The sequence below is a fragment of the Thunnus thynnus genome, chromosome 11, assembly GCF_963924715.1.
Source record: "Thunnus thynnus chromosome 11, fThuThy2.1, whole genome shotgun sequence".
Taxonomy (NCBI): domain Eukaryota; kingdom Metazoa; phylum Chordata; class Actinopteri; order Scombriformes; family Scombridae; genus Thunnus; species Thunnus thynnus.
This window is the reverse complement of record NC_089527.1, coordinates 5,345,120-5,369,244: the sequence shown is the minus strand read 5'-3', so window position 1 is coordinate 5,369,244 and position 24,125 is coordinate 5,345,120. Positions and strand designations below refer to the sequence as shown.

Here is a 24,125-nt window from a genome sequence, read left to right as displayed (position 1 = left end):
TACTATGAATCACATCAAGTCATAAAATCCAAATTGAGCAGAGGGGAGGATTGGCACAAGGTGGTGAAAGCAGATATTTAACATGTCAGCCCTAAGTGGAGAGTGATGCTTTCAGCGGTCTGCATCGCCACCATGTGGAGAGAAAAGGGTCGACACACTATAAGGGAGCAGATAACAGTGATTCATTTTGATGTGCATTGCTTAAAATGAGACCCCAAAAGTGTGCCAAATATTCTACCTTTCAAACAGAAAGTGCTTTTCAAACTATTAATCACAGCCGCATTAATATTAGAGCGGATTTCTTCCCATATAAGGAGGAATGTGGAGGAAAGTCCTTGGAGGAAACTGTGAGAAGGAGGCTAACCACTTTGCGTTCATGAACCTGTGAAACCTGACCACCATTTGAACATGACTATTGATGAGACTCCATTTCCTGGGAGACTCAGAGTGAAAGAATGCAGAGGGAGGTGGTGGTGGTGGGGGTGGTGGGGGGAGGTTCGGGGGCCTGGAGTCGCTCTTATCACTGCCACCTCCTATAACCAAATTTATGAAGACATTTCTTTGGCGTGCTCCGCATAAACGTCTGTATTGTAATCCTCAATAATCCCCAGCAAGACGGTGATGGAGGATGTATGTGACAGTTAGAACTATACCTTTCTCTGTGAATAAGAGGTGTTTTCCACCGAAGAGCAGGAACACAAGAATGTTTCTGTGCGTTTCGCGAGCCATGCATCAGTGAGAAGAATGCATCCGTATCTAAAAGCGAATTCATTTCTCATAAATTAGGCTGCGTTCCATATGACCCATGCAATATTAGAGCAGCACAGGGCTAGAGATGTAACAGAATCACCCTCGTTTTAGCCTCCGCAGAGACTCGTTTCATTGTCTTTGACTGCAGTTTGAAGTCACAAAGAAACACTTTCATAATATGACAGCTTCAGATCAGACTGGATTTTGGGTTTGGAACAAAGTTAGCCAAAAGTGTTCAAAAGTTCCAAAAAGTGCTCTATTTCCCTATTTTATAACTTTGTTTCCCTTTACTGTCTGTATGTTTTAAATTTAAATCTGGGCAGAGGCAGGATTTAATGAATCTGTGGTAGCGTTATTAAAGGATTAGCTGACAAATTTCTATATTTTTCTCATTGTCAACAAATGTCATGTGCAAAGTCTGATATATCTTATTCCTCTGGGAGCCACACTGCTGCACTGGGTGATATGTTTCTTTATGACAAAGAGCTTGGTCACGTTAGTTTGTTTAGAAACGGCTCCTAAGACTAATTTAACAGTGATCATGTTTTCAGACTCTGGACAGTAGTTCTGTGTAAGGCAGACACCGCTGCACATGTGCAGGAACGCTGTTCTGTTTACAAGGGAACATGTCACCCAGTTGTTGTACAACAACCGAGGTCTACGGCACACAGGAATAAGATATATCAGGCTTTAGATACACACACAACACATGAGATTTATTGACAATAAGTAAAATATAGAAAATTGCCATATCCTCTAATATTGCTATCTCAGATTCACTGTCCTCCCTCTGCCCTGGTTTAAAAACAAAGTAATAACACAGCACAAGAAGGCTGACGAACATCACACTAATATTTCCAAAAAGTGAAAGCAGGAAGTGAAAATACTATTTCATATTTATATTTTTCTTAAAAACAAACAAACAAAAATATTACTACAACGACCACTCCTATTACTACTGCTACTAATAAGCTTTTTAAAACATTTCTCGACCGTTATGAAGACGTGTTAAAATCATTTTTCATTCCAAATTGACGAAGATCCTAAACCTTTTACATATAGTGTGTAGACGTCATTACGGTTACTTTGTTTTAGTTGTTTTATCAAATAAAGTAAGTCAAATAAGTAACCGAATACTTTATAGCGTAACTGTAAACATAACTCTTTTAAGCGGACTGTTGAAGCAAACTGTTGTTTCAGTCGGACTCATTTGAGCGCTGCACGCAACATGGAGGAAAGTGGAAAATAGTTTTCTTGACAGCAGTTGAAAACGCTCATTTGTCGCCAAAGCATGTTTCAGTCTTTTAATATTAATAAGCGAAATTACTGGAGTTTATGCAAGCTATAAAATGAACTCCTGTTTCGAAAGGTAGGTCGTCAATTTTAAGCGTATTTTAGATGTAATGCTAATGTTTTGCTAGCTCGCATCAACATGACCCTGACATCATGTTTGTGGTGGAAGAAGTATTCAGATTCAGTATTGCAGTAAAAGTACATAAGTATTATGAGCTTGATGTAGTTAAAGTATTGCAGTAAAAGTAGTGGTTTGGTCCCTCTGACTGATATATTATTATATATGACGTCATTAGATTATTAATAGTGAAGCATCAGTGTTAGAGCAGCATGTTACTGTTGTAGCTGCTGGAGGTGGAGCTAGTTTACACTACTTTATATACAGTTAACTAGTTTAGTCCAGTGGTTCCCAACCTAGGGGTCGGGCCCCTCCAAAGGGTCAGCAGATAAATCTGAGGGGTTGTGAGATGATTAATGGGAGAGGAAAGAAGAAAAAACAAAGTTCTGATACACAAATCTGTTTTCAGTTTTTGGACTTTTTCTCTAATCTTTGATTTTTGGTGAAATTTTGGATCATTTGAACATTTATTGAAATGAAAGCATGTGAGAAGTTTAGAGGGAAAAATCACTATTTGGTGGAGCTGTTAACAACTCATAGACATGTGAAATGTGACCCCGACTACACACTGCTTTTTGTAAGACGTCAAAAGACAAAAAGGTTGGAAACCACTGGTTTCATCTTTAACAATGTGTTGTATTTTAAAAGCTTGTTATATTATCCATTGTGTCAAATCTTCATCTGAAAAGTAACTAACATGAACAAACATTAAATTCAGATAATAATATAAACATTTAGCTGTGCTGACTGTGACTGCAGAGCATCAACTCAAATGAAAGCTGCAGTGTTGGTTAGATATGAAACTAGTAAGTAATAATCACACTGTGTGTCCTTTTCTGCTCTGCAGGCAGGTGTGAAATCTGCAGAGGAAGATGTTTTGTCTGCGGCTGCGTCTGAGGCTTCGGCCTGGGTCTCAGGTTCGCTCTGTTTCCCGGCAGAGCGTCCCTAAACTGGCCTCGCTCCAGAAAGCCACAACTCTTCCTCAGAAGAAAGTCCAGAGCTTAATTTACCCCTTCAGTGAGCTGGATGCTTACCTGGACAGGTACTGTAGTTTGTCTCCAGAGCTCTAGTGTTTAGTTAGAAACTTGCCTGCACTGGGTTTCTAAGATTAGGTTCATAAAATATGTGTTTGTTAATATCCTCTATTTGATTTTTTGATTTTTTAATTGAATGAAACCAATGTTCAGGTCTGTGGACAGGACACAGTTCCAGCTCTTTCATCCCAGCGTGGAGGATATAATTAAAGCAGAAAAGCTCTTCTACTCTTCATCGTCTCATAAGATTGATTACTACGTCTCTGCGGAGAGGATGGAGCAAATACCTCCGATGAAACAGCCAGAGGTCAGTGGACGACCTCGGTCACTTGTTGTTAATTAATTGATGCCTCATGAACGTACAGTACATGTTGTAGTTCAAGGTAGAACTTTGAGGATGTGTCACGTTTCTGTTGTTGAATTTCATCCACTCTGCACACCTAGAAACACACTGTCAACGTTTTTTGGCTAACTTGATGGACAGGAAACCAATAAACAGTTCTAATTGGAAGCCTGTTTATATAATGACAAACTAACTGTTGTAATGTGAGCTACAGAAAAGATTTCTATTGGTCTGTCTTCATATTACTGATCTAATGTGTGGCGTAATACGCTGGCAGATGATTTGTATGATTGTTATTAAATTTGAACTTTAAAAGATGAACAAACAGAAATGTTTGCTTTGATGTGTTTGTAACGATCAGTCAACTGACAGAAAGTGAAACAGCAACTATTCTGATAATAAAATAATCGTTTTAGTCATTTTTTTAAGCAAAAATGCTAAAAATTTGCTGGTTGCAGCTTCTCAAAAGTGATGATTTGAAGCTTTTCTGTGTCATAAATTTCATTTAATTATATTTATTAGGTTATTTGTCGGGGATTTTGCTCATTGATGAACATATATATGTGTTAATTAGCAATAGTTAGACTAAGAGGCTGATTTTCATCTGTTGTCTCCCGCCAGATATTAATATCACATCTGTTACAAACAACCAGATAAAACATTTACATAAGCACAACATATGAAAGCAAGAAAGAAAGAGAGACAGAGAGCCGTCAGAATGGAAAAAGATTAATTTATAGAAAACAATTGATCTGTTAAGTAAGTACACAACAGCATAAACAGAATAAGGTCAGAACCAAAGACTTATGATAAAAGAGAATTACATGTATGACATTAAAATGTTTAGCAGACGGCAGCGAAGACGGCCGTCGACAAACTACAAACAAACGTTGGCGAACCTGATTTTTAATGAGCCTCATGTTCAGCTGACCTGACAGATTATACTGACTTTTCCTCTGACGTGATAGTTAAACTGAATATCTTTAGATTTTAGACTGTTGATGAGACAAAACCAGACATTTAAAGATGTCACCTTGAGGTCTAAGAAATCTAAGAAACAGGCACTTTCACTGTTTTTGGACATTTTACAGACAAAACGATCAATCGATAAGATAATCTGCAGATTAATCGATAATGAAAACCGTTATCTGCAGCTCTAGCCTGCTCATATGTGCTGTAAAAGAAAGAGAAGGTGTTTGTTTGAGTGAGTGAGGATGTTGAAGATCAAGATATTGTTCACATCGCCCTTCCTCGACCCAAAACACGGGACACTCAAGTCTGAAAAACGTAGCGTAATGTCTCTTTACCCTCCCGCAGCCTCATCCATAATTAAATACGAGATGACACTCGATAATAAACGAGCAGATTTATAAGCGTATAGACAGCGGCGTTCACCAGAGGGCTCAGAATGGAACATTGTGTTGATAGGACAACGGGGTCTCTTTGTCATGCCGAGTTAGTTACCGCTCTCCCTCTCCGCTCCGTCAGAGGATGATGTATTCGTAGCTTACTGGCAAGCAAGAGCTCTCCCATCCATCTGTCTCGTGTCTGAGAGATGGATGAGCCCGAGCTGTGTCCTGTGGGACTTGGCGGTCGCCCACTCCATAGCTGCAAAAGCGTAACGGCAGCCAGTAACAGTCAGAGCAGGTGTCTTTAAAAAATGCTCTTTCAATGAATGTGTTGAAAACCTTAAAAGACCCCCCCGCCCCCTCCGAGGAAAATATTCACAACACAGTGAGTTAATATCAAGATATTTAATTAATCATGAATTATAATCCGACACAATACAATACAGCAGAATAAAGGTATTCATAGTGTCTGTATGTACTGGTTTGTATTCACAGGTGTGTTTCATCGGCAGAAGCAACGTTGGGAAGTCGTCTCTCATCAAAGCTCTGTTCTCCCTGACGCCTGAGGTCGAAGTCAGAGTCTCCAAAACTCCAGTGAGTGTCGTATGTATGCGTCGATATTAGAGCTGCGACAGTCAGTCGATCAGCTGGAAATTATTTTGATGATCGAATAATCATTTAAGTCTTTTTTTTGTGCAAAAATGCTAAAAAAGTGCAGGTTTCAGCTTCTCAAATGCAAGAAATCTTTGGGTTTTGGTTTGCTGGTTGGACAAAACAAGACATTTGGATATGTTAGCTCAGGTTGTGGGTAATTATGACAAGATCATAACATTTAAACATCACATTTTCATTATTGACTGTCATCATGCTGTTAGCAGCACCTCCTGTTTACAAACTGCCTTCTGCATGTATGCATATTTTAATTTGACAAAACTTTACTTTAGTGTTTCCCCAAGAATTTTATTCTTTGCAAACATTGATCATACAAATGACAGAACATTCAGACACGGTATGGAATATACAGTAATCATAATTTAGGTGAAGGGGCTTCCTGTAAACCACCAGTGTAGCAGTGATCAGCTAAGTAATCAATATGTTAACAGAATTACCAATAAAAAGCATCACATCTCTCCGTCTCTCTTCTTCAGGGTCACACAAAGAAGATGAACTTCTTCAGAGTGGGCAAAGCGTTCACCATCGTGGACATGCCCGGTTATGGACACAGAGCACCCAAAGACTTTGTGGACATGGTGGAGCCGTACCTTTACACCAGGAAAAAGTGAGATATTCACACCATCTGCTGTAGATCAATATTCCTCATAAACATGTGATCGGTGTCACGTAAGACGTTTCCTCCCTTTCATATGAGTAAGAATTCAACTACTCTCTAGAGGTTGGGAGGAGGATTCTTCTTGAACAGATATCACGAAAAACATGCTGTTCCTGATTATTGGCCTTTAGTCATAGAGCCAAGAAGATGATTCATTCATAGATCATCCTGTCAAAAGATATATTGTTGATAATATCTGGCTGTAACACATCAACTTTGACACTTTCACATTCTTCTGATCAAGTAAAATTCTCAGAGGAAAGGTGCAGCATTACAAATCATCAATTATTTCAAACCAGCCAGGCGATGATGTTTTATTCAGGTGGACTTTCCTGAGAAGAACATCTCAACAGCCTCGTTATTGTAAGACACAGACATGTTCTGGAGTAGCCTCTTACACCAAAGACATTTTGTTCCTCTTTTTTAAAAATTCAGATCTTAGAAGTTAGAGTAGTGCACAGGTAATCAGATTATCACGTTTGCGAGGAGGTTGTTCTCTATTTCTCTGTGTGTGTTTGTGGAAAAACCATATCAGACAACTTATTATTCAAAGTACTTAATATACATCTTAAAACATGTCTGGAGAGGATCTTTAAGCTAATTTTGGAGTCTTTTTGTGTTGGCTGGCCACATGTGATATGATAAGATGATACTTAAGTTTGTTCTTGTTACAAGATGATGTGTTAATAACAATTCCTTAATTATCTGAAGAGCTAAATATACTTGTGAGATCAGTCATCTGTCTGTTTGTGCCATGTGGTCCAGTTTCCTCTGGTACTTGTGGATTGTGGCCACAAGATGGTGCACAAGAGATACAAGAGAGTGGTGTATAATTACTGTACAGGCCTGTAATATTAATGTTATATGCCTGTAGAAAAATATAAATATAAATCCCTTTTACCGAAGGTGGCTGGAAAAGGGAAAATGTTTGTTTCAGAGATTAAAGTTCTTCTTATCTTTGTTTCTCCCAGTCTTGTGAGGACGTTCCTGTTGGTGGACGGCAGTGTTGGTCTCCAGACGACTGACATGATCGCTCTGGAGATGTGTGAGGAGACCAGACGTCCATATGTGGTGAGACACTCGCACGCTTTCTTCACGAATAGTAACATCATGTCTTTTAAGTGGGAAAAAGATTTCCAAATGAAGAATTAAGTCAGCAGAATATGTGAGTAAAAGCAAATAAAACTGTTGTCCATGTCCCAAAGAAAGACCACTGAGGATACTTCTAGAGGAGAAAGATACAGCTGATATTTCTTATGTCCATGTCGTCACAGTTATGATTATTATCATACTTCAAATTATGGTCAAGCAGGTTATGATCACATAGCAGGACCATAGATTTAAATTTAAAGTGCACCACCAACCTGTAATTTCCATTTTGGCCAAATAAACGGTGCTTCAGTTTGAGCCGCACATCAGCTGTGGTTTACAAACTGCTGAATAGCAAATTGTTGTGTGTTTTGCAGGTTGCAGCATGCAAATTATAGGCTACACCATCCCATATTGTGACAGTCTGTTAGAACATACAGTACCTGCAAAGAAAACAGGTTAAAAACAAGAGAATATATAACAGAATGTCGAGGTTATAAACAAGGAAACAAACGTACTTGAAGTGAAACAGCAGAATGAATCCGTGATGGAGACGTCAGTATTTTTAGTATTAGTCGGAGGTGTAAAGCTTTAACACTTAACAGCTTTTCCCTCCTTTTTTTAAAAACATTTTACTCATTCTTCTTATAAAACCTTCATCATTACATCCACACTGAATTAATGCTGAATGCTCCCACTCAGCTATTTAAAAACTGCTGTCCCCTCTGAAATGTCACCGCAGGGACGTTATAATGAAGCACCTCCACTCTCTCTGAGCGCTCTCTGCAGTCAATTATTCATGCTCTCAGGTTATTAAACACTTTGACCACTATTAAGGCTGTGACAGTACAGCTTTTAACAGAGATGAACTCTTCCCGCTGAATGAAATGAAATGAAACGGTCAGTTTCAAACCTCAGACAGACATTAAACATGTTGTTGTGACAGATGTTGTAAAGTTTCAAACACTTAATTAAAAGCAAATGTTCAAATATATCCTAATTATTCTCCGTTGAAGAGGCTGCAGTACTCTTAACTGGCCAGCAGATGTCAGAATAAGTCTTAGTTGATTTACAAACGAGAGCAAAATGAGGTTCACAATACAATCTGCTCTAATTTTGCATGTTTTACTGACAAATCTGTTGTTATTTGCTGATAGTTCTGTGATCTGTACCTTAGAAGAATGTGTGTAAGTTTGAATATGAAGGTAGAATTGTAATGTTGTATTTTATATCATTTCGATGTGCAGATGGTGGTGACAAAGATCGATAAATGTGGACGCGGAGCACTGCTGACAAACTTGTTGAATCTTCAGGATGTGGTTAAAACTCAGACCACAAGCTGCTTCCCCCAGCCGTTTCTGGTCAGGTGAGAGTCACACGTCCTCGTCGCTTGTTACGTCTGGTGATGTTTTATATTTCTTTTTAATAACTGTCATGAAAAGATCAACAATAAATTGATCCTACTAAGTATTGTGTGTGTATCCAAAGCCTGATATATCTTATTCCTCTGTGCAGTTGAGCTCCATTGTCCTAAAACTGATAAAAACATGTGAGAAACACTGTTGCACTGACATGTTCCTTCATTAGCATGAACACACACGCTATGGTTTTTTGTGAGTTAATCCCACACACACTGTCCGGCTGCTATAAATAAACCCACTGCAGCACCAAATGTGCATAAATCTGCAGCTGAATAGTGTGTTAAAAACTACAACACCCAGCTGTTTTAGCTAATTATACTGTATGACTGTCAAAATGAATGTTTATTTTTCTTTCATGGTGTGTCAGGGATCACAATCCCATCTGTCTTTAGCTTTGTATTTAATGCTTTCTGCGAGATTTAAAAAGTTTTTCTGATAGTCCACACTTTCTAGCAATGAAAGTTTCCTCCTCATACAGTAAATTATAATGACTGTTTTCCAATATGAAGCTATCCAATACAGCTACTCTATAAACTAACGTAAATCTCCAAAAAATAACCAACATTCTGAATACAGTCTCAACAAATTCATGCTGTAGTTTGCACCACCTCCAGACTGCAGACATCACAGAGACTCGTGTGCCTGGTTGCACATTTAAGGTTTCATTTTTCCCAAAAAGGAAATCACAGGAAATGTCTTCACCTTTTACCTCGTGTAAGAGAAAGAGTCCGACTGCAGACCTGCAGCCAGGCTAGCATGAAGCTAGCTTACCACGATGCTTTAATTTCCTCATTTTCTGTTTTTTTAATTTGTTTGTTTGTTTGTTTTTTAATAAAATACAGTCTTGAAAAATTGTCTCAACTCTTTCTCTTTTTTTTCTGCAACAGCTCCATCCAGTTTTTGGGGATCTACCTCCTGAGATGCTTCATTGCTCACGTAACAGGAAGCATCATGTTAACAGACACCTCTCAGAGCTGATCAGAGACCAGCTGAACCTCACTGAGCGGGACTGAGACTCATATCGCCGTCTGTTGAGAAGGAATCTGTTTTTTTTTTTTTAGAAAAGCAGAGAAAAGGACGGCTCTCAAGATTTGAAGGAACTCTCAGCATTCAACTCATATACAGCTGCATAAGAACTTCAGAGACTTGTTTTTAATAAAATGTAAAACATACTGTTGTTAGTTTGGTTGGTTGTCCTTTAAAATTACAGTGAAGCATTGCATTACTCCAGACAGATGCACACATTTATACTACATGGCCAAAAGTTTGTGGACACTGATTGTTTAACTTTTATCTTTCCACAAGGTTTTAGAAGCTGACTGCAGGGATTTAAGTCTGTTCAGCAACAAGAGCATCGATGAGGTCCGGTAATAAAATAAGACAACTGATGGAAAATGTCATGAAATGTTGAACTAGAGCTGAATCTAGGTGATCAGGCCTGGGTCATGATCTACCTTTCAGCTCACCCGAAGGTGTTGGATCGGTGCAGTTCTTCATTTACCCACAGTGGGTCACACTTATGGAACCAGAGGATCTAAGATGTGCCCCAACTCTGACTGTATTTAAGAGCTGACTTAAACCCTGTTATTCTCTGCTTCCTTCTAATGGTGTGTTTATAGCCTGTATTCATTTATTTATTTATATGTATATATATATATATATATGGGGAAAACCATATTACAACTAACAATTTTGAAATGAAGCTACAATTTTGTGCTCAAAGTGCTGTTCGACCTGAGATGAGTCGTCATGTTGATGATGTTGTTGTCCAGTTTTAAGAGGCCAATGAATAATAAATAAAAGATGGACCTGGAGTAATATTTAATAAAAAAATAAAGTTTTTTTAACCTGAGACTGACCGTTTTTATTATCTCTACCTAAGAAGGAGAAGCTACAGTAGTTTATTCAAATTCAAGAGAGCTCACTTAGTCTTATTTTCAGTCTTATGCTTCCATTACATTTTCTTCAGTGTCCATTTTTAGTCGACTTTAGACCCTTTACCTCGTCACTGGCCTTCAGTGTACCGACCATGCAAGCTCTCCTGGAGGCTCCGTGGTTTTTCATGCTTGCTAGCCGTGACAGGATGTGTTTTTTAAACGTAAGGATAATCACAAAGTTAATTGGAAAGTTTGCAGAAGGCTGAATTCAGTGTTATGGTGTGAGTAAATATTCAGGCCTTGCTTCTGCTCTTGCTGGCGGTTCAAGAGTTACTGATGACTAATTAAGGATGGCTGGGTAACTGATAAACCTGCCCAAATGACTCACTGAGTGTTAATGGACAACAGGTGATATAGAGTTTTTTGTGTCATAATTAAGCTTCTCAGGAGCTTATTGTCACAGATAGTTTACATATTATGGTGTACAGTAGCTTACGCTGGACCTGTGACTACTATAATATGCCCTTAAAGGCACAGTGTGTAGGATTTAGTGGCAGCGAGAATGTAGATTGCAACCAACTGAATACCCCTCCCCTCACCTTCCCCTTCCAAGCGTGTAGGAGAACCTATGGTGGCCACGAAAAACTCGATGGCGGTGCAACATGGTGGAAGAGGACCTGCTTCCTATGTAGACATAAAGGGCTCATGCTAAGGTAACAAAAACACAACAATGCTTATTTTCAGGTGATTATATAAATATTATATTCCATTTCTGACAAGTCCGTTCCGCTGGATGCCATTAAATTCTACACACTGCACCTTTAAAAGCTCAGTATGCTTTTAATTGTGATAACTGCGGCTTTCCCTTCACTTGGGTCATCTTTTGAGAGCAGCATCCTCCAAATCAGTTGGCTGACATCTGTGACAAACAGCGGGAGCTATCAGCACGTTGCAGGTCTTTGGCAGATGGTTGCATCTCGCCGGCAGCTGCTGGTACCACTAGAAGTGTCAACTACATGTCACAGTCACTCTCTCAGGTCGGACTTTTTTTTTTAGAAAGACATCCTCCAAAACGTCTGGCATCTGTCGGAGCAGTGGTTGCTACTGTGTCATCTCGCCGGCAGCTGTGGTGGAGGATATCTGGCAACCGGAGTTGCCACGACAACATGCTGCTGCCAAAATGTGAGACTGCTGTCTCTCCAGGTTGAACTGGGCTTCCTAAACACTTGTTTTAGGGCTGATTGACTCTAATAGACACTCTGACTTGAAGAAATCTGTTAGCTTAGAAATAATAAGGCTACAAACAACCCATAATGCAACACTCTCTGCATTAAAAATAAGATCTGTTGTTGTGAATCATACATAATTGTTTAAGCCTTAATATAATATGCTTTTCCAAACATAATTTACAGAAAAAAACATAGTTTTATATTTGGGCCAAGACTACAGACTTGACTAGAGATTAATAGAGTTGTCTACTGATCAACTTACCGACTGCTCTGTGAGCATCTTCTTGCATTTATTTGATTTACTTCAAAGGACCAGTGTGAAGGATTTAGTGGCATCTAGTGGTGAGGTTGTAGATTGCAATCAGTTGAATACCGTTCCCATCTCCCCTCCCCTTCCAAGCGTGCAGGAGAACTTATGGTGGCCGCAAAACTTGTGAAAGGTCCTGTCTAGAGCCAGTGTTCGGTTTGTCCGTTCTGGGCTACTGTAGAAACATGGCGGGCTCTGTGGGAGAGGACCAGCTCCCTATGTAGATATAAAGGGCTCATTCTCAACAATTTTTTATTTTCAGTTGATTATAGACTAATGAAAACATACTTATGAATATTATACACAATTTCTGCCAATAGTTCCCTCTAAATCTTACACATTGGTCCTTTAAACCTGCAATAAATGATATTTTGCCCACAAGACTATTGACATGTTATAACATTCTAAGCTAATATGGCAAACCTGTTGGCAATCTGTTACATATTTACACACACAGCTTGCATTCATTTGGAGCTGTGTTTCTAAGTCCAACATTCACTCTGTTTAGCTCTGTTTTGATCTCCACCATCTCCTGCTGGAAATATCTGGCTCTTTAGCTGCTAAATGTTCCACTGTGGTCACTTGCTAGTCACCAACTTTGTCTGTTTATCGGTTGGTTCTTGAAACTATGTATTTTGGGTGAATATTGGCATTTCACATTTCGTTGTAATGACTTTTTAATAAATATTTTTTGTATATTGTAACCATGTAACCACCATTTAAGTTTTATCCTTAAGGTTTTCAACTTAAAACCTTTTTCTTATTGGCATTTTTTTTTTTAGCAAAATCCATTTAATGTAATCTAATTCTGTAAAAGCTTCTTTATATTCTATTTTCCTCTGTTGGTATTTAGAGTAAACTGCCTATAAAAATATTCCTCATCATTGAACCCTTCCATGTTTTATTGACTTGCCTCGAGAAGAATTTTATTCTGTTTGTTTAATCATATGTCCTTTCACTATTACTCACTGAAATTATCACTAGTTGTCAACTACTACTTACTAGTAATAGGCTGATATTCGGTTGTAATTGATATTTATCTTTTACATTCTGCTTTATTCATGGTATCGTCCAGATTTTTAAAATTCAAATTAGTGTTTGTACAATAAAAACCCAGAAAGGAACAAGTCACACAAGCTTTTTTTTTTTTTAGTAAGTAAGTAATTCAGTCAGTTGTAGGTAGAGGAGAACCATCCAGTCCACAGAGCGACACATGACAGATCAGCAGACATGCAGTCATAAACTTTTTTTATAGAAGCTTGTTAGGAAGGGGTCAAGGTCACATGCTGGAAATATCTTTGTATCCTCTTTTTTTTTTTTTCCTCTTTTCCCCGCAAGTCCTCTTGTTATGTAAAAGACGAGCTAGCCAGTGGGACAATTTACCAAAAGCGTCTTATCTTTGTTTCCTTATTTCACAGTGTTGCAAGAACACTGTGAAATATGGACCTATAAGAATTGATCGTTATCTGGAATCAGATCACCTATGATAACAGCCATGACATGTCACAGACCTTTCACACACTTGTTCACGCATTAGGAGCAGAAAGATACTTAAAATTTACTGCAGCTGGAACGAGGGACGAGTCAGATGGAGAAGAAGAGATAAAAGTCGACAGATAAAGACTGATAAGAATCTCTCTGAAGAGCTACCATAAGTGTTTCACTATCCCCTTCTTTCATACCACGGCACTGATTTACACATACAGAGAGAATTAAGACACTGCACACACCTTTACGGTTTATGAGATGTGAACGGTGAGTGAATCCGACAGGAAACCTTTAAAAATGTGGCTTATGTATCATTTCAAAATCAATAAATAAATCCAACTTTCATTTGGAGATGTTGGTATAATTACAAGAAACAAATAAGATTTCCTCCTCTTCTTTGTCATAAAGATCCTTGAAAATGTTTGGAATTGTAAAAATGTATTTTTCAAGAATAAAAAACTAATTTAGAACATTTTGGAAAATTTGTAAAAATGTTAAGAAAAGTCACCAAAATTTGCATAACATGGACATAATGACGTAACAGCTGTGAGACTTTGTTCTATAATTCCTCCTGATCTCCACATGCAAAGGTTAGATCAGCAACTTGTTGCCGCGGTAACCAGGTTCAGTAAAGATTACGGTAAGTGACAAAACGTGCTGAAACTTTTGTTTCAGAACTGAAGCATTGTGCTAACTCAAAGTCCCCTTTTACTCATAAATGTTTGCTTATTGTTCCTCAGTTTAGATGTTTGAACTTCAGTGTGCAGAATGATGTACGTGCAGAGTTTGACACTAGAAGGCTGTTTCACGTTCGCAGTTCACCTTGACCTTCATCCTGCCAACATATTTAACATACGAGGACTTTCGACTGTAGACTCGACGAATAAACTACTGTAAGAAACAACCATCATAGCAAAATGTTGACTTATTTCTTCTAAAAACATTATTAGTTATGTAATTAATGTCATCTGAAAAAAAAAATATTATTATTATTTTACGAAAGTTAGAGTTAATTTGCATATTGCTGTTTGGCATTGGCAGAGAAGATTTGGCATATTTTTCATGGGCGCAACCCACATACTCAGCTCTTCTGCTCATCCCACAAATGCATGTTCCTTACAAATGTGGCACCATTTAAAAAGGGAAATAAACAGGCTTTCCAATGGTTTAAGATTTAGAAAGAAGAAATAATCTACCAAACACAAATTTCCACTTAATGTTTAGTTCCATTTATTAAAACTGCATAGGCAGAATTGGGTGCTTTTGACTGGGGTCCCCCAGCACCCCAATACATTGGTATTTTTAAAAAGCACTTATTAAAACAGAAACAGAAAACAATGATATGAAGTGATAAGAATGATGATAGAATAAAGAACCTGTGAGATATGAGAAAAGTAAACCTCTGGGGTCTGCAGGGACCCCGGTCAGTAGGATTAAGGTTAAATCTCCAGTATGGAACTTATATGGAAACTTGAAACCTCCAGATCACAAACTGACAATGGATTTTTTAATATAGTAGAGCGCTTCACGGTTCAGTAGTTTAACTTTAGAAATATCTGAAAAAAATATTCTGGATTATTCAATGAGGGGGAAGAAATACGTGTAACTTCAAAGCTTCCCTCCAGACATTTTTTGAACTATATAACAAATACTCTGCTCCCTCTTTCTCTCTCATTCAAAAATCCAGAGTCTATGAATATGAAAATATGAATATAAGAAAAAGTTTAACCACTGGATATGTCTCTTACTTCACTGAAAAGTCAATTCCTGCTTCAAATGTCTTCATCACATTTGTGTAACTTGCACATTGGACCACGAGTGGCCAAATTAATTATGATGTCACAAGTCATGCTTGTAGGTACAGTTTCCACTTTCAGTAGATGAATATGAAAACAGCATTTTAGTGTCAAACTCTGCACATGCATCATTCTGCACAGTGAAAGTAAAACATCCAACTGAAGTTAAGCAAACAATGAGCAAAGACACATTTTTGAGAGGAGGGACACCTTAAGAATTTTAACTATGTAATTAAATCTTTTTTTGTGGAAAAACTTTTCTGTCACCCCCCTTTTGGAGACTGAAAATGTGTGAAACGTTGGGCCTCCTCTTGGGGGCTAAAAAAAACTGTTTTTACACAAATGTTTCTCAAATAAAAAATGCAAGTTAAACTTCACCCATATTGCCAACGTTTTTTTAATGCACAAAAGACACAAAGTTTTACTGCTCTGTTCACAATGAACTTGACAGCAACACAGACTTCCTCATATTTTGGATTTGACTGATATGTTGGCTTATTGAGCATCATCAGCTTCTCTTTTCTTCTCTTTCTTAAACTCTATCTTGTACTTTACATGTTCTGTTTTGCTTCCTGAATTAATCTTGCTAACCCGAATCAAAGCAATTGTTTCTTTCTCGTTCTGAAATGAATCAGATTTGTAGAACTTTTTCATAGGAGACATTTTGACTTGATAAAGCAGGTTAGGGTTAGAAAAGCACAGGTGGAACAGTAATGATGACTCCTTTGCATGACTTTCCTGCTCTGACAAGTCAAAATGTCTGCAGTGACAAGGATCTGTTAAAAAGGTTATTATTTAAACTGTGCTTAGCGAGTCAAATGTCTGCTGTGAAAAGGATTATTCAAATTTTGCTTCACTGTGTATTTTCCCCCCTGCAATGACTCTGCACCTGTTAGAATTTATTCAAACTCAGGTCGCAGGTCCACTGCCCATTTTACTTACTTACTAGCCTAAAAATACAATTCACTACAAGTTTAAAAATCATTATTGAGCTGGCAGCGTCTCAACAGAAACGTTTTATATATCATAAAGCGTGTGCTGATTGCAGGATATTACGTTGGACTGCATTAAATTGTACAGATTACATCATAGCGTTCATTGTGTCCCCATCGCTTTACTGCACGTGTTTAAGTCTGAAAATCTACAACACGTGACCGATGAGTGGAGAGTTTTTTCTTAATGAGCTTCATTTACTTACATAAATGCAGCTACATATTGGCTTAACACATTCTTTAGCTGGTGCCGGCTGGTTGTCTTTTAACTTTATAGTTAAGCATCACTCTTTCAGACAGAGGTAAACACTAAAGTAAGTAGGACCCTGGAAAGGTAAGAGCAACCCAATTTTGTAATTTTTTGTTGGATAGTGGGGATTTATTACATGATAAAATTTAAGTATGTTTAGAATAATTACACAATCGAATACAAGCAAAATTTTTGCAGTTATTTGTAAGAATCGTGCACTCCTCGGCCTCACAGCTGCAGAGAATAAACATCAGCTGTAGAACATTATAATAAATAAACCTGAATGAAGACATTTTGATCACACTTTAACCTTTTTTATTGTTTCCACACCTGGCACGTGCATATAAAATGTATTCATACCCCCAAGGACCTTTATGTTTTATGGTTTTACTATAGTGAATTATGTGATTAAGATTTTTTGACTGTTAAAAGCCAAAAAGACAGAGTAGGAATACATTTCTACAAATTGATCTAACTTACAGCAATTACAAAATCATTTATTGCATAGGTGTCCCCTTTAAGTCAATATTTAGCAAATGTATCTTTAGCAGAAATTACAGCAGAGTGGCGATGTAGAAAGGTCTAACGTTTATCAGCTCCTTGCATTCGGAGTTTTTCCCTATTATTATTCTTGATTGAACTGAAGTCTGAATTCAGGACATTAACACTGTTTTAAGTATGTTTTCGTTTGTCCAATCAATTTACACCCAAAGATATAATAAAATAAAATTTTAAAAAGTAGACAGGGCACCTGGGCAGCATTTGTTGTAGTGTCACCTGTAGCTCAGTCAGCGTGTCCTCTCACTCAGACAGCTTTTGTAGATTTACAGCCGTGTACTGACTGGCCATCCTGTACTCTGAGGGATATTCAGCACCTTGGAAATGTTTGTGTATCTTTGCATGATTGATACTTTTCTACAACCATGTTGCGAATACTTTGGAATCTTCCTTTTATTTGGTTTTCCCAAGGAAATGGACTTTTATCAGCTATTGTGTCAACTTTAATAATTTATTTTGTGTTTCAGATTTAACTTAATTTACATCAATTGTAAAAACTTGGTTTTACTTCTTACTATATATAGTTTCTTTCGATCTATGCCAAAAGTCATCATTACATCCACTGTTTAATGTCTTTTTCATGTCTATAAAAAAACAATAAAAAGAGGCCAAGGAGAGTAATTTTTATAGGCGTTGTTCAAAGAATACCTTGCGCATCAAAGGTGTTCAAACTGCTAGCATCTCCTAGGATGATGATGCTGATTAGCTTTCCAATAAAGTTTTAATGGGACAATAAAAGGTTGAGCCATGGCGCAATCAGATTTCAAAATGATTCTCTTTTTATATGCATGTGCTTCTGAACACTGACCCCATAAAACATAAAAGACTGGTTAATTTTTTATTTTTCTTTCACCTGATTCTCCCGCCCAGTTGCATTGGGCTGTAGCAGCTTAGACATAAAGACCAGTGAGCAGGACAGTTGGTTCACCATTATCTTCTTGGATATCATAGCGGGAGAAACTGGAGTCGTCTCGTGGAATCTACCTGTAAGAAATACAAGCCTCTGAGGAAAACTCTCAAAACTCTCTTCCAGTCTTCTGACATGACACTGTTCACAATGTCCGCTTTCAAGGCAACAACTGCGGTACCTATGACCTGCGATTCTATTGCCACAATCTGTTCAGGTACAGACTGTGTTGTTCCTCCCAGTAATTTCAATGAAATACTCGGCCTGGTGTTGAGCTCAGTGCTCACCGTCATGCTGGCTATGGTCATGTTCTCCATGGGCTGCACCGTGGATGCAACGAAGCTCTGGGGCCACATCAAGAAACCCTGGGGCATCAGCATCGGCTTCCTCTGCCAGTTTGGCATCATGCCGTTCACAGCCTTTGCCTTATCACTTGCCTTCGATGTGCTGCCTGTGCAGGCTGTTGTCATCATCATTATGGGCTGCTGTCCTGGAGGCTCCGGCTCTAATATTATCTGCTACTGGCTGGATGGAGACATGGACCTAAGGTAGGAAACCAGCTGGGCTGAGAGGCTCACTCGATAATGTTAGCTAATGATGTGTTGGTTGAATGATTAAATGCTCATGCGCTAACTAATTAACCTGTTCACCCAACACACCGGGTGGTTTTCTTGTTAATGAACTATCTGTTTGGCAGGAGGAACAGACTTTTCATCTCACTTTAAAAAAGGAAAACTTTCTATTTGTCAGCACAACAGTTACATAGCATATAACCACATTTCTAGAGAGTAGATTAGCATTTCTTACGCTTCCCAGCATAAAGTAGAAAACCAATGTGACAGCTGAATGTTCAGTCATCACAAATTTCAATGTTGTTGACTTTATGCGCAACAAAAGCCAATTTATATATTTGATAACTGGAAAACAGCCATTGCGTCTTTGTACACCCAACATGAGTTACTGATATTTATATGTGGGTTACTAATTGCTAATATTGGGTACAAGTGGGGGCCATGTGAGGAATCATTTTCAGGACACCTAAGCTACTACTCTGTATATGGGCAAATTACTGGGCTAAATTGGGCCCCCATGAGCAAAACCTCAATAGGATATCTGTTGATAAAGAGACTGACACAGCATGAGTTGCAGTTTTCAACTATCACAATCACCTCGGGCTCGTTTGACCAACACACTGTTCATGTTCTCCCCCTTTCAGTATCAGTATGACAGCCTGTTCCTCTATCCTGGCCTTGGGGATGATGCCTCTCTGTCTACTCATTTACACCGCCACCTGGACTTCCGCTGACACGATCCAGATCCCATATGACAGTATTGGTAAGTAGACAAATCATGGTTGATTACTAATCGACAGAGCTGAAAATATCTATCTATCTAATACCTATTTTAGAATTCTGTCTCTTTTATGAGTGGTTTATTTTAGTGGCTTCCACATCTATTGTTTTCTTGTGTTGTCAAGTTGTAGTTTTGTTCCAAAAGCACTATGAAGGTTTATTATATTCCTATAATGACAGAATTGTGATGATATGAACTTTGTGTATCCCCAGGTATCACTCTTGTGTCCCTTCTTATCCCAATTACTGTGGGAATTTATGTTAAACGCAGGTGGCCCCTCGTGGCTAAAAAGATCCTCAAGGTAGGAACGTTTTATTCAAACAGTGACTTCTAAACCGTCTTCAAATAAATTCTGTGAATCTGATAAAAATTGCCCTCTATCCAATGAAAAATCCCAGACTGAGTTTTCATAATGTGTCTGCTGTACACAGGTTGGGTCCATTGCAGGCTTTGGTCTCATTATCATCATAGCTGTAGTTGGAGGAATTCTCTACCAGTCCTCCTGGACTATTGCCCCCTCCCTTTGGATTATTGGAACTATCTACCCCTTCATTGGTTTCGGCCTGGGGTTCTTCATGGCCCGCTTTGTGGGCCAACCTTGGCACAGGTAAGGTTACAGCATTGTAGTGATGTAATCTTTTTGAAACCACTACTATATCAATAAATAGAAATACTAAAATATTTACTTACTTATGTGGTGGTTCATCATTTCATGCTTCGTTCAGGTGTCGAACCATTGCACTGGAGACGGGTTTCCAGAACTCCCAGTTGTGCAGCACCATCGTCCAGCTGTCCTTCAGCCCTGCTGAGCTGGAGGTCATGTTTGCCTTCCCCCTCATCTACAGTATCTTCCAGCTAGTGGTGGCAATCATGGCTGTGGGAGGTGAGCATTTAACATGTAGACGTGGAGGCAATTAAGGACGGAAACTTTGTCACAATACGTAGTTATTTAGTCAAAAATTAAATTCCTCTGATTAAACATTGACAAGAATGACCTTGACAGAACACTTTGATTATGTCAGTAAAAAAGTAACCACATCTATTGGTATGATTACAAAGTTAAGCTATTTTGTTAATAATGTCTTTAATACCCTTTATTATTATTTAATCTATCCTTACTTCTCATATTGTGACGTAATCTGGGCAAGTGCATTTTCCACAGTTCTTCACAAAATCTTTCCTCCACAAAAACACTTTGTCAGAATTGTAACCCACACAAGCCTCTATATTCACAATTTATGATAATAACATTGTGCAAATATGTACTATTATACTTAAGATACAATCCAAGAAGGAAAATCTGCCTGATCAAGAGATAGGGGAAAGTTAGGTCTGCATGGTGGGATCTTGATCTTCTTTAAGTACTTGTTGGATGTTTCTGGACATTACTTTGGTCGGTGCTCAGTTCTCTGAATTAGAGAATCAGATATGGTGTTATATCTTGGTATGAAAAGGCTGCTGTCTTGCCGTTTCACAAGGTCTTGGTGTTCTCCGACATGATCAGGTTTCCTTCTTTCTTAAGTCAATACATTTAGCCCTTCCTTCATGAGGAAGGAAGCGAGATTAACAGTGTTCACTTCCAGTTGCAAATTGATCCAACCTTGAGAGGGAGGGTTTGACCAACTTCTCATTCATAAAATATTAGTTGTTTGCATGTATAAGGAGGGATGCTGCTCGGCTGCAATGAGTCCAAGGACAGTGATCAAGGTTAATGACAGTAAAATATGTGATAAGAAGCCATATAAATCATACTTTGTCGAATGTTGTTGTCAGTCCCAAATTTCAGTCTGACTGCACATTAAAAATGACTCAGCTGACTGCTATTTTTGTAGTGTATAAATGTAGTCCAATAAACACAAATTGACCTTGTGGAGGGAAATTTAATAGCTGAGACCAAAACAAGACCAAACAAGCCCTAGATGACAGGAAAACTGTGTAGAGAACAGGTTTATGCATTAAACCCCAGTTGATTTTAATGCTGTTTGTAAAGATGTATGTAGAGATGACTGATGAGTGTTTCTGATTCTGATTTTTACTCCACAGCTTACCAAGTCTATAAAAAGCATTGTGGTGGTGGTTCATCTGAGGAAGACAGTGAGTCTCCATCGCTAGAAGATGGTGACGCTGCACCTGCAAAAGAGAAGGACTATGCAGTGGAAAATAGTGCCTTTGAATTTGATGAGAATGGCAACAGTGAAGGGAAGAATAAGCATTTTGACAGCAACACCCAGCTGTGAGGTGACAGCCCTGCAAATAAAAGACTTTTGACTATCAGTATGAACCATAGACTGTATATAAATATATATATATATATAATAAATCTTTATATACAGTCTATGGTATGAACATCAAGGGCCACAGCACCAATGAAGACAGCACTGCACTCTGCAGGCCGGAGGTGTGCACTACAGGTCCTGATCTACTGCCAACTTACTGAAGGTTTCGCAAGAGCAGGGGGTTCCCAAATGTCTCCCCTAGTTTTATATAATTATTTACTACAACTTGATCCATGCATTTATTTTCTTAAAGTGCCCTCTACATGTTATATCAAGAATTCAAACTGGATGCCGAATATTATTTATGTGTATTTCCAAATGCAGATGTTTTTCGTGCTCAACAGACGAATGAATGGAAAACTGAATATAAATGTTAGAAGTTTTTGTCACTGATTTTCCAATTTCAAAGAGATGCAATATTATTATCCTAACTCTTTGACATGGATCTATCCCATCAGTCAAAAACAGCAAACGGTAATGAAACATGAAGTTAAAAATGGTCAATATAACAGCTGTCCACTCAAAGTTGTGTCAGACAAGAGAAACTGTTTGCACCTCTGAAGTGATGTTTCACAGGCTGTGAGTTATCAATGCCACTGGTCACAGAGTATAATGTGTTTATTGTAAAACATTTTTTTTTTTTTAATCCATATTCTCTATTCTCATGTTGTTGTTTTTTAAGGACCAGCTTTGGCATTTGGGCCCTGAGTTAGAAGATACAAACTTCTGCTGTGTGTTCTCTGCTCCTGCAGTTCTTCATTTCACTGTATACCTCATATATAATAGCAAATAAATAGAAGAGTCTTTGAGGCTCATGAATCGCTCAGTTTTACTCAGCACAGCTGATTCTTAGCATTTTGAAATGTGTGGGTTTGTGGTTTTACATATCTGTCCAAACTGAAGAAAAAGGGATAAAATCCCTGAATATTTATGATACATATTCACACTTTAACTAATTTATTGGTCCACTGTACTGTGCACATGTGACAACTACAGAATGCAATGTTCAACTTATTTACTGTATTTTAATAAATTAAATGCATATTGTATAATAACTGATTGCAATTCTACTCATTTACTTTCAGTCTATTGAAAGCTTGCATTTCCTTGACTTTTCAAATATTTTACAAAACCTCTGCTTTCCTATTCAGTTTTAGAAATGTGCCTTCTGAAATATTGTATTTTTGTCAAAAAAAAAAACCTTTTACATTTTTGTTGTCTATTTTATTGTAATAATTAATGTTTTGATAAGAATATGAGTACCGGTATCAAAATATAAGATATTATTTTGTATGTTTATTTGATGTGGAAGTGAATTTAAGAATGTACAGCGCATACTGTAAGTATTGGGACAGTTTTTGTTCTTCAGGCTCTGTGCTTCAAAATAAAGGATACTACATCAAAGTGCCAAGTCTCAGCTTTAATTTGAGTAGATTTACATCAATATAGAAAGAACTGTGTGGGAGATATAGGCCTTTTAACACACAGTGCTCAAGGTTTAGGGGTTCAAAAGCCTATAATATTTTGTGGAAAATCATTTGCAGTCAATAACTTCCTGAAGTCTTGGACCCGTAGACATCAGCAGACGCTTGGTATCTTCCCTGGTGGTTCTCTCCCAGGGCTTCACTGCAGACATCTTCAGCTCTTGCTTGTCATTTCTGCCTTTAGTCTGGTCTTTAGCAAGTGGAATACACCTCAATCGGACTGAGACCAGGTGATTGACTCGGTTAGTCGAGGATATTCCACCTTTTCCACCACTCTGAAAATCTCTTTGGTTTCTTTGGCCGTATGTTTAGAGCGGTTGTCCACCTGAGTGATAAAATGTCATCCAATGAGTTTTGATGCATTTGGCTGACTGTAAGCACATAATCCTCATATATATTTAAATGCCACATGTGCCAGCCATACATACCTGAGGCATCACAGACGCACCACCATGTTTGACAGATGAGGTGCTATGCTTTGGGTCATGAGTTGTTCCTTTTTTCCCCTATAATGTCCTCTTTCCATCATTCTGACTGAGGTGGATTTTTGTTCCATTAGTCCATATAACTTTTTTAAGCCTCGCATGATCACCTCTTTACTCCTCATATTGACAGACAACTCCACCTCAATCTAAATGGCAAGTCTCTATCAGCGCTGAGCCATGCGTGAGCTCTTTTGTGCACAAACTAACGTTGAAATGGCAAACAGCTGCCCAAGAAACATTTAATAGCCAAGTGTCCAATTACTTGTGAACCTTGCAATTTGGAAACACAGATTAAAAGGACTACATCTCCCACACTGTTCTTTCTATACTGATGTAAACCTACTCAAATTAAAGCTGGAACTTGGTACTTTTATGTGGTATCAATTGTAGGGGAAT

The 24,125-nt window shown here is 38.2% G+C and overlaps 2 protein-coding genes across 2 annotated transcripts; both read left to right on the top strand.

Moving 5' to 3' along the window:
* Positions 1 to 1,947: 1,947 nt before the first annotated feature.
* gtpbp8 (GTP binding protein 8) lies at positions 1,948 to 9,899 on the top strand. The gene is made up of 8 exons (XM_067602930.1): positions 1,948 to 2,119; positions 3,009 to 3,203; positions 3,349 to 3,502; positions 5,383 to 5,481; positions 6,036 to 6,166; positions 7,189 to 7,288; positions 8,554 to 8,672; positions 9,615 to 9,899. Exons 2-8 carry the CDS (start codon positions 3,034 to 3,036, stop codon positions 9,703 to 9,705), a joined length of 864 nt encoding a protein of 287 aa, XP_067459031.1. The 5' UTR covers positions 1,948 to 2,119; positions 3,009 to 3,033; the 3' UTR covers positions 9,706 to 9,899.
* Positions 9,900 to 18,205: 8,306 nt separating this feature from the next.
* slc10a2 (solute carrier family 10 member 2) lies at positions 18,206 to 22,815 on the top strand. The gene is made up of 6 exons (XM_067602929.1): positions 18,206 to 18,679; positions 19,348 to 19,466; positions 19,697 to 19,785; positions 19,916 to 20,091; positions 20,210 to 20,367; positions 21,528 to 22,815. Exons 1-6 carry the CDS (start codon positions 18,267 to 18,269, stop codon positions 21,719 to 21,721), a joined length of 1,149 nt encoding a protein of 382 aa, XP_067459030.1. The 5' UTR covers positions 18,206 to 18,266; the 3' UTR covers positions 21,722 to 22,815.
* Positions 22,816 to 24,125: the final 1,310 nt, after the last annotated feature.

Bases quoted from the DNA above. Each gene is read 5' to 3' on its own strand.
- gtpbp8 (XM_067602930.1), top strand. From the start codon at position 3,034: ATGTTTTGTCTGCGGCTGCGTCTGAGGCTTCGGCCTGGGTCTCAGGTT. The intron at 3,204-3,348 runs GTACTGTAGTTT...ACCAATGTTCAG, and splicing joins CTGGATGCTTACCTGGACAG to GTCTGTGGACAGGACACAGT. The intron at 6,167-7,188 runs GTGAGATATTCA...TGTTTCTCCCAG, and splicing joins TACCTTTACACCAGGAAAAA to TCTTGTGAGGACGTTCCTGT.
- slc10a2 (XM_067602929.1), top strand. From the start codon at position 18,267: ATGACACTGTTCACAATGTCCGCTTTCAAGGCAACAACTGCGGTACCT. The intron at 19,786-19,915 runs GTAGGAACGTTT...TGCTGTACACAG, and splicing joins TGGCTAAAAAGATCCTCAAG to GTTGGGTCCATTGCAGGCTT. The intron at 20,368-21,527 runs GTGAGCATTTAA...TTTACTCCACAG, and splicing joins GGCAATCATGGCTGTGGGAG to CTTACCAAGTCTATAAAAAG.